General features: G+C 54.5%; 1 protein-coding gene across 5 annotated transcripts in view; it reads right to left on the bottom strand.

Moving 5' to 3' along the window:
- The window catches only part of CUL9 (cullin 9), a 31,682-nt gene that overhangs the window by 12,307 nt on the left and 6,401 nt on the right, over positions 1 to 12,974 (bottom strand). For 4 of the 5 annotated variants that reach the window (XM_085575830.1, XM_085575834.1, XM_085575829.1 and 1 more), the window contains exons 2-18: positions 12,844 to 12,905; positions 11,143 to 11,796; positions 10,201 to 10,355; positions 9,322 to 9,855; positions 5,781 to 5,919; positions 4,594 to 4,784; positions 3,735 to 4,107; positions 3,339 to 3,540; positions 2,884 to 3,091; positions 2,594 to 2,787; positions 2,251 to 2,468; positions 1,874 to 2,105; positions 1,394 to 1,499; positions 875 to 1,102; positions 621 to 711; positions 382 to 553; positions 102 to 207 (exon numbers count right to left, since the gene is read on the bottom strand). In XM_085575830.1, coding sequence (XP_085431956.1) covers positions 102 to 207; positions 382 to 553; positions 621 to 711; positions 875 to 1,102; positions 1,394 to 1,499; positions 1,874 to 2,105; positions 2,251 to 2,468; positions 2,594 to 2,787; positions 2,884 to 3,091; positions 3,339 to 3,540; positions 3,735 to 4,107; positions 4,594 to 4,784; positions 5,781 to 5,919; positions 9,322 to 9,855; positions 10,201 to 10,355; positions 11,143 to 11,782 — 3,789 coding nt within the window. In that variant the 5' untranslated portion in view covers positions 11,783 to 11,796; positions 12,844 to 12,905. Of the gene's footprint in view, positions 1 to 101; positions 208 to 381; positions 554 to 620; positions 712 to 874; positions 1,103 to 1,393; positions 1,500 to 1,873; positions 2,106 to 2,250; positions 2,469 to 2,593; positions 2,788 to 2,883; positions 3,092 to 3,338; positions 3,541 to 3,734; positions 4,108 to 4,593; positions 4,785 to 5,780; positions 5,920 to 9,321; positions 9,856 to 10,200; positions 10,356 to 11,142; positions 11,797 to 12,843; positions 12,908 to 12,974 lie in introns of all 5 variants that reach the window. The other variant, XM_085575833.1, reaches the window with a different exon arrangement.

Genomic DNA, 12,974 nt, shown 5'->3' with positions numbered 1-12,974 from the left:
CCATTCCCACCTCCCCGAGGGCACCTCCCAGGGCCTCACACCACAGCCACACCTCCCTGGGGCACGGCAAGGACCAGCCCGCCACTCCCACGGGGACTCACCGCATTGAGCTCTGTCCTGATGGTGGCAGGGCTGTCCCCACCCAGCACCACGACCCTCGATGGCATATAGCTGGAGTCCTCGCTGGCCACCAGCATGCTCAGCTCCCTGCAGCACAGCAAACACGAGGCTGCCCGGCCATCCCCGCCTCCCTGCCCTAACCCTGACAGCACCACGCCCTGCCCGTCAGTCCCGCTGCCCCCAGGATGGGGACACTGGCAGGGCTGGCACAGATCCCCAAAGCCCTCTTCTCCACACACAGCCCTGCCAGCCCAGCCCCACCTGATCACCACTCCACACTGCATGTGCACAGTGATGAAGTGGGAGCCGGTGCTGCCGTTCGACTCCCAGTAGGTCCTGGGGTTCCTGTCCATGAGCTTGCTGGCCTGGTGCGAGTTGGAAGAGACCTGCACCTTCTCCCAGCACTTGTCCTCCTTCACCTCCATGCTGGAGCCTGTGGGCAGAGCACAAGGAGTTTCCAGCCACCAAGCCTGGGCTCAACTCCCCCTGCCTCCTCTCACCTTGGCATAGGTTGTGCAGGAAGACATCAAAGAAGGGGATGCTGATGGGCTGCTGGCTCCGGCGGTGCTCCTCAATCTGTCCCAGGACCAGCTGTGGGATGGGGCAAGACTCTTACCAGGGGACCCAGGTCCTGCTCCCCTCAGCCCCTGCAGGGCTGTGCCAGCCAGAGAGCACAAGGCCGTCCCTCAGCAGCAGGCACAGCCTGATGCCCCCAGACCCAAATCCTCAGGCAGCTGTGCCTCCCCAGGCCCACCTGGATGCAGCCAGCCAAGATGCTGCTCATCAGCTTCTTGTAGAGGCCGGCGTACTTCTCACACTCCGTCAGCAGGTTGAGCAGGGCCGGCGCCAGCGCCAGGACTGTGCTGTGCTTTTCCAGGGCTTTGCACAGAGCCTCGTGGGTGCCCACGTGGCACATCACCACCACACAGTCCTTGCTGGCACTGCCCAGGCGGTGCAGGAAGCCCACGACCTCCTGCAGCACCTACTGAGATGCAGCCATGAGCAGACGTGGGGCACTGCTGGCAACTCCCCAGGGCCCCCCAGCAGCCGGAGCTGCAGCTCCATTCCCCTCATCCCAGCCCCACCAGAGCCTGGCCAGGCACAGCCAGACTGGGCACAGGGCCACCAGGTCACGCACATGGCCAGGACAGCCGCTCCCCACCTCTCCCAGCACCTCGGACACAAGGCCAGGCTGCCACCCGCGGGGCCCTGCTTGCCTGAGGCACAGCCAGCACAGCCACCCTGCCTGCTGGGAGTCCCGGGGCCCCCTCACCTCCCAGCTGCTGCTGTGGGTGATCAGGAAGGACACACAGGGCTCCACACACTCATGCCAGGGCAGCACATCCTCCTCATAACTGTCCAGGAACTTGTTCAGGATCCTGGGTGACGGAGGGGGCAGGCTCAGGCCGGGGCACAGGGACAGCAGTGCTACAGGCAGCCCTGCTTCCCTGCCCCGCCTGGAAGGCACCTCTCCAGGACTGGGAACCAAGGCTCCCTGGCACCTTGCACACACCACCAGCACCCAGGCATGTCCTCTACTGCCCCGTATGTCCCCACCAGCACCCAGGCACAGCTGCTCTGGCTCCATGTGGCCCTGTGCCCCAGGACACACCAATCAGCACCTGCCTACAGGCTGGGGTGAGCCTGCCCCCAGTGAAGAATACCCCCACCAGATCCCACAAACAGCATGACCACCAGCACTCACACACCTGCTCAGGGGGTCCCACGCTCCCCCCAGTTGCCCTGCACCCACCTGAGGATGCTCAGGCTCACGGCCTTCTCTGTCTCCAGCAGCTCCAAGCTGCGCAGCAACAGCCTGAAGCAGCTGTGGTCCTGCAGCAGCTGGGCCACGTGGCCAGAGGGAACAGGGCCTTCACTGCACAGCTGCCGCTCCAGGGCCACCACCACCTCCTTGGACAAGCCGCCATCGTCCAGGCCACCCAGCAGCATCTGCACGCCCTTTGGGTCCAAGAGGACCTCTCTGCCTGCCATGACAAGGACACGTGAGCCCAGCCCAGGCACTCACTCCAGCGGCAGCAGCCCCTCAGGGTGCTCTGCCCTGCCGGGCCAGGCAGCCCTGCCCATGGCACCCGCGGGGCCGTGGCACGGGCAGGGTGGGCAGCACGGTACCTGCTGCCTCCGGGCCCAGGGGCAGCCCGTGCTCCGCCAGGCGATTGATGGCGCTGAGGGCCAGCACTGCCTGGGGGCAGCCGCTGCTCTGCCCGGCCCTCCAGCAGCTCTGCAGCACTGCCAGGAGATCGCAGCTCGCCAGCTGCTCCGCCAGGCCCCGGTGCCCATCCATCAGCATGTTCACCACCAGCAGGCCGTTCTGCACCCCTGAGGAGCCCCTGTGGGAACACAGCCGTGCCACTCTCCACCCCAGGCACAGAGCCTCCCCTGCACCCACAAGCTACCTGCCCGCCCTGCCCATCCTTCCCCCCAACCTCAGCCGCTCCCCACACTCTGCCCCTACCCTGGGACCCTCTGCATGGTGCTCAGGGCAGCAGGGATGCTGCTCAGCAGGCCGGCAGAGCCCTTGCTGGAGGCAGAGCCGATGCTGGCAAAGATCTCCCGCATCATCTGTGCGTCGCCGTGGTTCCAGGGCAAGCACTTCCCACCGGCACCTCCCGGCTCAGCGTCCGCAGCTCCCACCAGCACCTTCAGGGCCTGCAAGGACGAGAGCGGCGCACAGGGAGCGGCCCCTCCACCACGCCCGGGGCAGCCCGCGCACCCCTGCCCACCCCCACATCCCCTGGCACTCACCGCCAGCCCGGCCTGCTGCACCAGGGCGGAGCAGCCGTGCTGCTGCATGCAGGCCAGCACGGCCCGCACGCCGCCCTCCGTGGCAAAGGGCACGCGCCACTCGTACCGGGCCAGCAGCATGGCCAGCAGCCGCAGCGTCACCGCCACCAGCGCCTTCTCTGCCACCTCCGTGCTCAGCAGCTCCACTGACACCTGCACCAGCTTCTCCCTGCGTGTCACAGGACACCTCAGGCAGAGCCCCCTTGGGCCCTGCCAGCCACCTCCTTCCTGCCCACGCTGCAGCTGGGACAGCCCTGCCAATGAGCCTGCCTGGGACAAAGGGACACAAAATCCACCTTTCTTCTTGCACATACCACCCTTCACACTCCCGCTCTTCCAGCTCAGCACGGTCCCCCACCCTGCCCAAAGGGCCCTCTCCAGGCAGCAGGAGGAGTGCGCAGCACCCCAGCACTCACCCAGCTCTCCCGGTGCCCAGCCTGTCCTGGGCTGTGCCGACTTGCTGCTCCGACTTGGGCTCCTCCTGCAGCATCTTCAGGATGTGCTTGAGCCCAGCTAAGCGCAGCCCCACCGCTGAGCTGCTGCTCTGGATCACCTCCACCACAGCCGCAACCTTGGCCAGCGAGCCGCTCTCACTCAGCCCCTTGGAGCCGCCCAACGCTGGCCGGAGGGACGGAGGCGTCAGGACAGCCTGGAGGTGACACCTCCAGCAGCTCCCAGGGCGCCACACGCCCACACACCCAGCACCCACAGGCACCCCACTTCAGGCAGCCCTGCCCAGAGCCTTCCCCTGTGGAGGCAGCAGTGCTGCTGCCAGCACTGCACCTGCGCCCCAGCGTGCGGCAGGACATTACCTTGGCTCTGCTCCTCCGTCACCTCTGGCAAGAACAGCCCTTCCCTCTCCAAGAGCTCGCTGAACAGCTGGGAGTCCGACTTCACTGCCACTTCACTGCAGCCTTGGGGTGACCCTGGGGCTGCAGAAAGGTCTCCCTCCGCTGCCTTGGCCATTGTGCCTTCAGGGCCGGTGCTGCTGTCACCCTCTGAGGACGCTGTGGTGCTCCCTCCACCATCCTGCTCTGCCGCTCTCCCGAGGAAGTGTCTGGCATAGACACGGGAGCCACGCAGGTCACGCAGAGAGCTGCCCTGGCACCGCTTCTCCAGGACCTGCAGCACCTTCTGGGCCAGCTCCACAGGTACCGACAGCTGCATCAGGGCTTCTTCATCCACCTGTGACAGCCACACCCACGGGGGCAAGTTCATCTCGGGCTCGCCACGCACCCCACGGCCCTTGTGGCAGCCACTGGCACAACAGACAGAAAGGCTGCACCGCCAGAGATGCCCAGGGCCACTCCCCACTGCCACCCTCCCCTGCCTGTCCCCAGCCCAATTCCCACCAGCCCACACCTCCCCACCCGTGCTCACCACCCAACTGCAACTGGCAGAATGACCCCACGGCCTTGCCTCGCCTGCCCAAACCCTGCTGGACAGTCACTCTTCCAGTCAGGGGACACTGCCTTTCCTCTCATCTCCACTCACTGCTCTGCTGGGCCAAGCTCTCCAAGCTTTCGCCATCCCCACTCACCCTCCCATTTCTGCCCCGTTCAGGCTGTCCCTGCACAGCTCACACTTGCCATCTCCTCTGGGCCTGCTCCTTTCCCTAATGCTCCCTTTGCTTCTCCCTCCCATCTCCCTGCTGCAGGCACTGGCCCCTACCTGCTCTCCCTGGTGCTGCTGGATCAGACAGGTGATCTCTTTCTGCTCCTGTGCTTCCAGCTTCCTCACAAAGAAGAGCAGCTCCCACCATTCGGCACGGCTCAGTGTGTCTGCAGCCTTGGGCAGCCGCTGCCCCAGGTAAGGCAGGGAGTACAGCCCCCCCAAGGGCTTGCACAGGAATGGCTGTGGAACTGCAGGGGAGCAGAGCAAGGAAGGGCACTGTCAACTCTGCCAACTCCCCCGTCCTCTGCTGCACACCCACATTTCAATTCATATTCTAAGTTGGATATGATGCCTGGAAAGAGTTATACACAGAAGTGAAACAGAGCTCCTGCTTCTCCCAGAATCAGAAAGACCATGAAAAGGAGAAATCCAACTAAGTTTGTTTTAACTTAGACACTGCACACTGACATGAAGTTAAGCCTTTAAATACAAGAGGTAAAAGCCATTTAAGAAACCATCAAAAAGAATAGTTTCAAAGTGTGCAATTAGCTGCTGATCTCAATATTCTCTCTTTCAGCCAGTAAATCCAAACCACTCTACACAAAAAATATTCTAGAAGACCACTGCTGTGATAAAAGAGTTACTTTTATAGGTTTCCCTGGCTAGAATCATGTCAGATGCTGAACAAGAAAGGCATATCTGAAGTCTGGATTCTGGTTTTCATTTTTTCTCCCAGCACAAGGGAAATGTTAAATGATTCTAGGAGATGCTGCAGATGTCTTACAAAAACAGTTCCTTAATACTTTAACACCTTGTTAAAAGCTTAACAGTATGAAGTTAAACAAATTGCTGCTATGTTGATGCTTTTAAAAATACTTATCACTTACTTAAGGGGACTTGAGTGCCCCCATACAGCTTCATCCCAGAGGAATTCCAAGTTCATGTTTTGGCAGTTCGGTGAGTTCATTCAAACACAAAGTTTTGACAGTTGGAGTTTAAATTAAATTTTATACTTTTATATCATTACTTGCATTACACATCTTTACAGAAGTCTAGGGTTCAAAAATACTCCATTCAATCACAAGGCATGTAATTCCTTAACTAGCTTTACATGGTCACACAAACTGATAGTGCTTTCTAAACCCAGCCTACTACTTGCTATGTGTTTGGCCATATAAAGATCCCCACTCCTATCCCACAGGATAATCAGAAAGAGATTACATACACAGGCATCACAATCTCACCTGTGTCCACAGTGAAGCTCTTTCTCACACTACATTCCTTCACCTGAGCAGCAGGATCTTCCCACTGGTCCCCAAAGCCAATAATCTCCAGTATGTGCCAATGCACCCAGTAGGTCCGACCCGTTGACTGCTGTAAAACCTACAGGTGAAACAAATCCAGACAATCAGATCTGCTCACTTGCTCAGTCCTCTTGAAACATTTGTCCTCCCATTTCCCAAAGAAGTAGAAGACTACACATTTTTTTTACGAATTTCAGCACACACATTGTCCAGTTTTGAGGCACACTATCTTTACTAAATTCTTGCCTTGGTTACACCTGGATCTTTATTTTTAAAGAAACACTAACTTTTCCTGCAACCACTACAGATCTCACTTAGTACAGCAGCAGAGGCATGAGTACATCCAGCTAATCACACCTGTTCCCAAAATGTCAAGCTGCAGGTGCTTGGGAAAAGCAGACAAAGGACATAACCAACACTATCTCGAGGCAGATGAGCCTTATATAAAGTACCTCACTTTTACAACCTTGGTCATTCATCAACCTTCTCAAACAGTTTTTGGGCTCTTGATAAGTGTGTCTCAAAGGCAGCAATTGTTTCCTCTGCTTTGTCCAAGTTGCGTCTCAAAGGTCAGAAGGACTTTTTTATGGCTTCCCGTACCATAGTGCTGCATTTAACCTTCTGAGCAGGAGAACCCAGCAACAGCAAGTACAACATGTCAGCAGCTTAAAAAACCAGCAGAAAAACATATGGTTTGCCTGTTTCACTGAGCTCTTTTGGAGTTACACCAGTGCTACTAAGAACTCATTGTGCTGGGCAGATGAGATGCTGACTGACTTTGAGAAAGCACCATATGGAATAAGTTGAGTTAAACTACACACAACACCAAATAGTTTTCAATGTATCTCTGACCTAAACTAGTTATGTACCAAATACCATCTCAAAGGAGTCATGGAAAGATATGGCTGCAGGACCAGACACAACAGTGAAAATCTTTTTTTGGAGAGAAAGGACAGCAACAGAAATCAGAGCAACAAAGGAAAGATGAGACAAGGTAAGAAACAAGAGTTGTGATGGACTGGTCCAATTGCCATTCAGATCTGATTTTGTTAATAGTATGAGCCTTAAAAATAACTTACTGAAAATAAGCCTGAATGGAGCAACTGCAAATTCATTCAACCTAATTAAACAGAAAAATAGACAGCAGAGGAAACCCAAGGGACCAACAGGACAAAGGGAATGGAAGCTAACAGTACACTTTAGTTCAACATTGAAGTGAAAACCCTTTGAAATTTATGCCACTGGCAACAGGAGAAAATATCAAAAGACCTTGGTGCCCTTTCCAAGTGCCCAGATAATTAAGACTAAAAGCAAGTACAACTTTGTAAGAAACAAATATCACAATTTTAGGAAAACCCAAATATTAGAAACCAAGAAGTATAAGGACAAAGAAAGAATCAGTATGAAATACATTTCCTTTGCAAGTTATGTTTATGGAGTGGGTTATAAAAGAGGTTTATAAACCACTTAAAATTAAGATGCAAAGCAGTTATTCAGCTGAGGAGGCCTGAATAGAAACACCACCAATGCATGGATCAGAACTAGAAAAGCCTTTTAACTGAAGTACATGGAAGACAGGGAGGTGATTCCAGAAAACCAGAGGAGAGTCTTGCCTGGCTAACCTACTGGCCACCTATGATGGAGTGACTACATTAGTGGCCAAGGGAAGAGCTATGGCTGTCACCTTTCTGGACTTCTGTAGTGCTTTTGACAGCAATCCCACAACATCCTTCTCTTCAAATTGGAGAGACATGGATTCAACAAATGGACTATTAGTTGATGAGGAATTGATTGAATGGTCATATTCAGAGGTCAACAGCTCAATGTCTGTGGGAACTCAAAATGTCTCTCAGACATTTTTAGAGGTTCCAGGCCTTGGTCAGAAGCATTTTAGACCCTGGAAGGCAGCTGGAAACAGCTGTGATGTTGAGTTTGAGCCATGGAATGAGTTACCAACTTTGAAGGTGGAACAAGCAGTCACAAAAGGTTAGATAGTATAGCAAAAGTAGTTACAAAACAGAGGGGAATTTTTTTTAGTATTTTACAGGGGGATTTCAGCACATGTACAGGGGGGGTTTTACTTTGTACATGGGGGTCAGAAGTTCTAAGATGGAGGAAAGTGGGCCGATCCTGTTCTTCCTCCTTCCTTTTCCTTGCCTCCGTGTTCTTGGTGATGTTGGCACTCACAGATTGGTTTAGAGTAGAAAAGCACTTTGTAATATAGGTAGTAGGTATTGGGGAATAACTGTAAACATGTAATAAGTAATATATCATATAAAAGATAGCAGCAGCCCTGGGCGCAGGGAGAGATGAAGAAGACAGCAGACAGAGAGGATGTCAGTGTGTGTGTGTGCCTCTGCCCAGGCTGCTGACCAAGCAGCCGCAGCCCGAGAAGACAATCTTTTAGATAACTCACAATAAACTGCCTTGAGACCAAACAGCAAGAGCCTGCGCAGTTTTTCTTTGGAAGCACGGGTTGGAGGAGGAATTTCACCACCAAATGGGACCCCAGAATAAGGCTGGGGTTCTCACAAATGTCCAGCTGGAGGTTAGTGACAAGTGGTGTCCCTCAGGGGTCTGTATGGGGACCAATACCATTTGATATCTTCATCAGTGACAACAGTGAGACTGGCTGCACTCTCAGCAGATTTGCTGACAACACCAAGATGAGCAGTGCAGTCAACATGCCTGACGGATGGGATGGCATCCAAAAAGGCCTGGATTAACTCAAGAAGTGGGAACCTCATGAGCTTCGACAAGGCCAAGTTCAAGGTCCTGCACCTAGGTTGTGGCAAACCCCACTACCAATCCAGGCCAGAGGACAAAGGGATTGAAAGCAACCCTATGAAGGACTTAGCAGAAATGGCGGATGAAAAGTTGGACACAACCTGGCAACGTGCACTCGGAGACCAAAGAGCCAACCATACCCTGGGCTTCATCAGAAGCAGTGTGGCCAGCAGGTGAAGGGAGATGATTCTGCCCCTCTGCCCTGCTCTGGTGAGACCCCACCTGGAGAACTGCATCCAGCTCTGAAGACTTCAGTACAAGGCATGGACCTGTTGGAGCAGGTAAAGAGGAAGGCCTCTGAGAGTAAGAGGGATGGAACACCTCTGCTTTGAGGAAGTGTTGAGAGAATTAGGGTTGTTCAATCCAGAGAAGAGAGGGCTCCAGGGAAACCTTACCTCTCAAGTTCTTAGAGGGGAGGTGTAAGAAAAACGGGGAGAGGCTTTTTAGTACGACCTGTTTTAGAGGATAAGAAATCTTAGTGGCACAACCCATACAAAACCAGACTAGCCTTCCATGCAACCCATCCCTCCAGCTCTGAAAGGGGAGTATTTTGCTAGGACAGATGCAGCCAGTGATACACATTATGCCACGCCTATTGTCCAATTTCCTGCACATAAAAGTATAATTAGGAATTCATCTGTCAACCCAGTCATGCCCTTCTGCCATTCTAGCCAGAAGTCTCCCCATGACCTACCAGTACTGTGTGCATGTTATCCGTGCTCTGGAGAAACTCGCCTTCCTCCCCAGCTCTAATGTCACCGCAGTCCGCCAGCAAGCGCACCCGCATGCCACGCACCAGGTTTGCCCGCAAGTACTCTGTGTAGTCACTGCTGTCTGCGAAGTCTGATGCTGTCAGGAAGGCACAGCCCTGCTTTTTGTGAGGACCGGGATTTGAAGGCAACACAGGATTTTGGACAGCAGTGCTGGCTGGGGTCTTGTGCTGGAAGATGGAACGGACAGGGCGAGGCTGCAGGTCCCGCTGGGGCAGCGGCTCTGCCTTGTGCCTGTGGCTCCAGCCCATCACGTGCACCAGCTCCGAGATGAGGTTTGCCATGGCCATGCTGAACTCAAACTCCTGCTTCACACGGCTCCTCTCCTCAGGGACAGGGCTGGGCACAGCACAGCCCTGCTGCTCCTCTCCCTGCTCCACGCCACTGCTCAGCTTGTCCAGGAGAGAAGTCACACACAGGTAGTGCTTCACCAGCACAAACAGCTGCTTCCCAGGGATCTGCAACAAGCACAGCTCTCACACTCGGCCTGCAGATTACTTCCAGCCCCCAGCTCTCTGAGCCATCAGCTCATTCCTAGGCAGGCTCCCGTGAGAGCTCCAGACCAGCTGGCACAGCAGAGACCTCTCAGCCCACCCTCCCCTCCCTGCTCGTAGACCAGGCTCTCCAGGTGCCTCTCACCAGACCCAGGTCCTGTGCCAGCTTTCCCCCAGCCAGTCCTGCTCACCTGCCCACCTTCAGCTCCCCTCCTGTCCCAGACAAGCTGCCAGCCCTGGCCCCCACTCCCACCCCTCCTGGCCCCTCATGCCCCGCAGGCCCAGGGCTGCTGGCGGCTCTGTCACCACCTGCGGGAGGTGAATCCCCTCGAAGGACATGCAGTGCTCTGCAGAGGACATGACCTCAGCAAACAGCTCCAGCAAGGTGCAGCGACTGTCAAAGTCCATGTGCTGCTCAATGCCATCCTGCTGGCTCAGGGACAGCAGCACATAGGCCCGGCTCCCTGCAACAACAACAAAAACTCTTCAGGCCCCAGAAAGACAACCCTCACCCACCTTCCCTGACAGAGACAGAGCTGCAGGGAAGGAACAGCTTTGCTGCACAGTGTCACCTGACCCACGTTCTGGCCCTTCCTCTGGAGTGGCAACATTTTGCTCCACAGTGTATTTTTTCTACCCCTAAAGCTGTGAGATTCTCACAAAGCAGCAACCCCAAATAACTGATTCTAGAACAGGGTTCCAGGGAAGAAAAGAAGTCAGGTTTTAAGCTGAATCAGCCCCTCCTCTGCCCCACTGCAGAGCTGCATGAACTCAGGCACTAGGACAGGGAAAGCCATATCTCCTGTGGGATACACCACAACCAGCAACATTCCAGGTGCACCCAAGTCTCATCAGGCACTTCCAAGCCACGGCAGCTCCTCTTAAATGAGTAGTAGCCTCTATCCAGGGCCTGAGGAAAGGCTCCCTGCCAAGAATAGGCCAGAGACTTTCCAACTAACAGCTTGGAGCAGAGTCACCCCACACTCTGCCAATCTCTTTGGCCTAAGTCCTCCTAAGAGTTAATCAGCATCCCAGCTCAGAAACCTGGCAAGGGAAAGAGTTTCTAACTCCAAGAGCGGTCCAGACAACTGCAACCATGGAAGTCTGGAAGATCCACACTGATTCTTCCCCTTTTGCCAAGAAGCCCCAAGACATGCTGCTTCCCAGGCATTTCACTCCTCCCAAAGGCCTGGCACCCCTCAGCTGCCCAGCAACCCGTCCTCAGTGGCACCGAGCAGGAGCAGCCCCCACCTGCATCGTGTGCACCCAGAGCGTGCAGCATCTCGCCGGCACTGCGGCGGATCTGCTTCTCCCTGTGGCACAGCATCCTCGTCAGCAGCTCCAGGGCTCCCGCCTCCCTGAAGGCACCCGCCAGGGAGCCGATGCTGGCGTAGGCACCCAGCACATGCACCGTGCTCAGGATGGAGCACTCGGGTGTCCCGGCCTCGGCCACCTGGCGCCTGGCTCGCTGCACCAGGCTCCTGACATCGGCTTTCATCTCCAGCAGCGAGGCTTCGTCCAGCGAGGCTTCGGCCAGCGAGGCTTCGTCCAGCGAGGCTTCGGCCAGCGAGGCTTCCGTGGCCAATGGACCAGGCGCCTTCTCCTCTTTCAGCCTTGGCCCTTCCGGCCTCCTCTGGCCCAGCAGCACCGGGCAGCTGGCGCAGACCTCTTCTGCAGACATCCACATGGAGATGTTCTCTGCCTTGGTCTCTCCAGAGGAGGCACTGCCGCCTCCCGCTGCTCTCTCTTCCAAGCTAACAACGCTCCACTGCACCAGGTATTCCGGATGGTCGTCGTGGCCCCGCCGCTGCCGGAGCAGCTTCTCTGGGTGGGCCTGCAGCTTGGGCCCCAGCTGCACAAGCAGGGTGCCATTGTGCTTCTCATTCACCATGGCAGCAGATGTGTCTGCAGAGACAGAGGGAAAGCAGGGTCAAGCTTTTATTCCTGAGCTGCATGCTGGGGAAAGTATGAGCTAGCACTGACAGTAGAAGTGGTTGTGGCACAGCTTTTGATTCTGAGATCCTAGAATAATGCTTTGAAGGAAAACCCACTTTACAGAGGCTCACACTCCCTTTCAAAGAAAATAAGGCAATTTTTCATTAAAAGAAACAGTCCCAAGCATTAGTGCACACATAGAAGGAGGTTCTCCTCAATAAGAAAACTAACACAAAACATGAAGGCAAAATAGGGCCCTTTATAAGATAGCAAAATATGACGAGAGATTTTAGTCCTGTTCGCATCCCTGCCACTGCCCATAATATGACCCTTACAAGTTGCTGTTTTTGCACTTCTGTCTTCCCTCTTCCTATTTACCATTTATAACTGTTTTAGAGTGTGAGTTCACCTAGAGTTCATGGTACTCTCACTGTGCCCAGCAACCTTCACATCACCAGGCCCCGAAGAAAATAACTAGCAGTTTCTCAGATCTAATTCATACACATCAAATCAGCCTCACTACCTGAAAGTCTCTCAGCATTTCCTCCTTGCCCTCTTCTCAGAATTCTTTGCCTTTACAATGTTTCATCAATGGACAAATTCCACAGAACTAAAATATTTCTACTCTCTGTTTCCTGACTGTTCTGCATCTTGGGACCATAAAGAAGACAAGTGCTTCTCTGCTTTCATCTATGCAAAAAGCAGCATGGAAATAATTTGCTGTCCAGGACTGAGTGCCAGCAATCAGCAAGCCAGCTGCAGTCAAAACCAGGGACTGAGCTCACAAAGGCTTCCAGATCAGGCCGATAGCAAGAAGCTCAGCCAGGTGGAAAGGGGAAATGCTCCTACCACTTACACACACTGGCAAGAGAAGCAGTGAAGCCAGATAGCAGAGAAACAGTCAATCCATGCTTAACCAAAGAAGATACCAGCCATCAAAGACTATGATAGGCACATTTTAAATATTTTCCAGGTGCAGAGAGAAGCAGCCTGAACTCCCAAGACATTCATGCTTACCTTCAATTGTGGTGCCTTCATTGGAATTTGCAGCATGCCAGATGGGAATTTTCTTGCAGCCTCTGTAATAAAAAAAAACAAGTTATTCTCCTGTGCTTTCTAACAGCCTTTAGATGCCACACCACAAGCCA

The sequence above is a fragment of the Lonchura striata genome, chromosome 3, assembly GCF_050655825.1.
Source record: "Lonchura striata isolate lonStrDom1 chromosome 3, ASM5065582v1, whole genome shotgun sequence".
NCBI lineage: Eukaryota > Metazoa > Chordata > Aves > Passeriformes > Estrildidae > Lonchura > Lonchura striata.
Note: the sequence above shows the minus strand (reverse complement) of the source record. Positions and strands in the feature narration are given on the sequence as shown.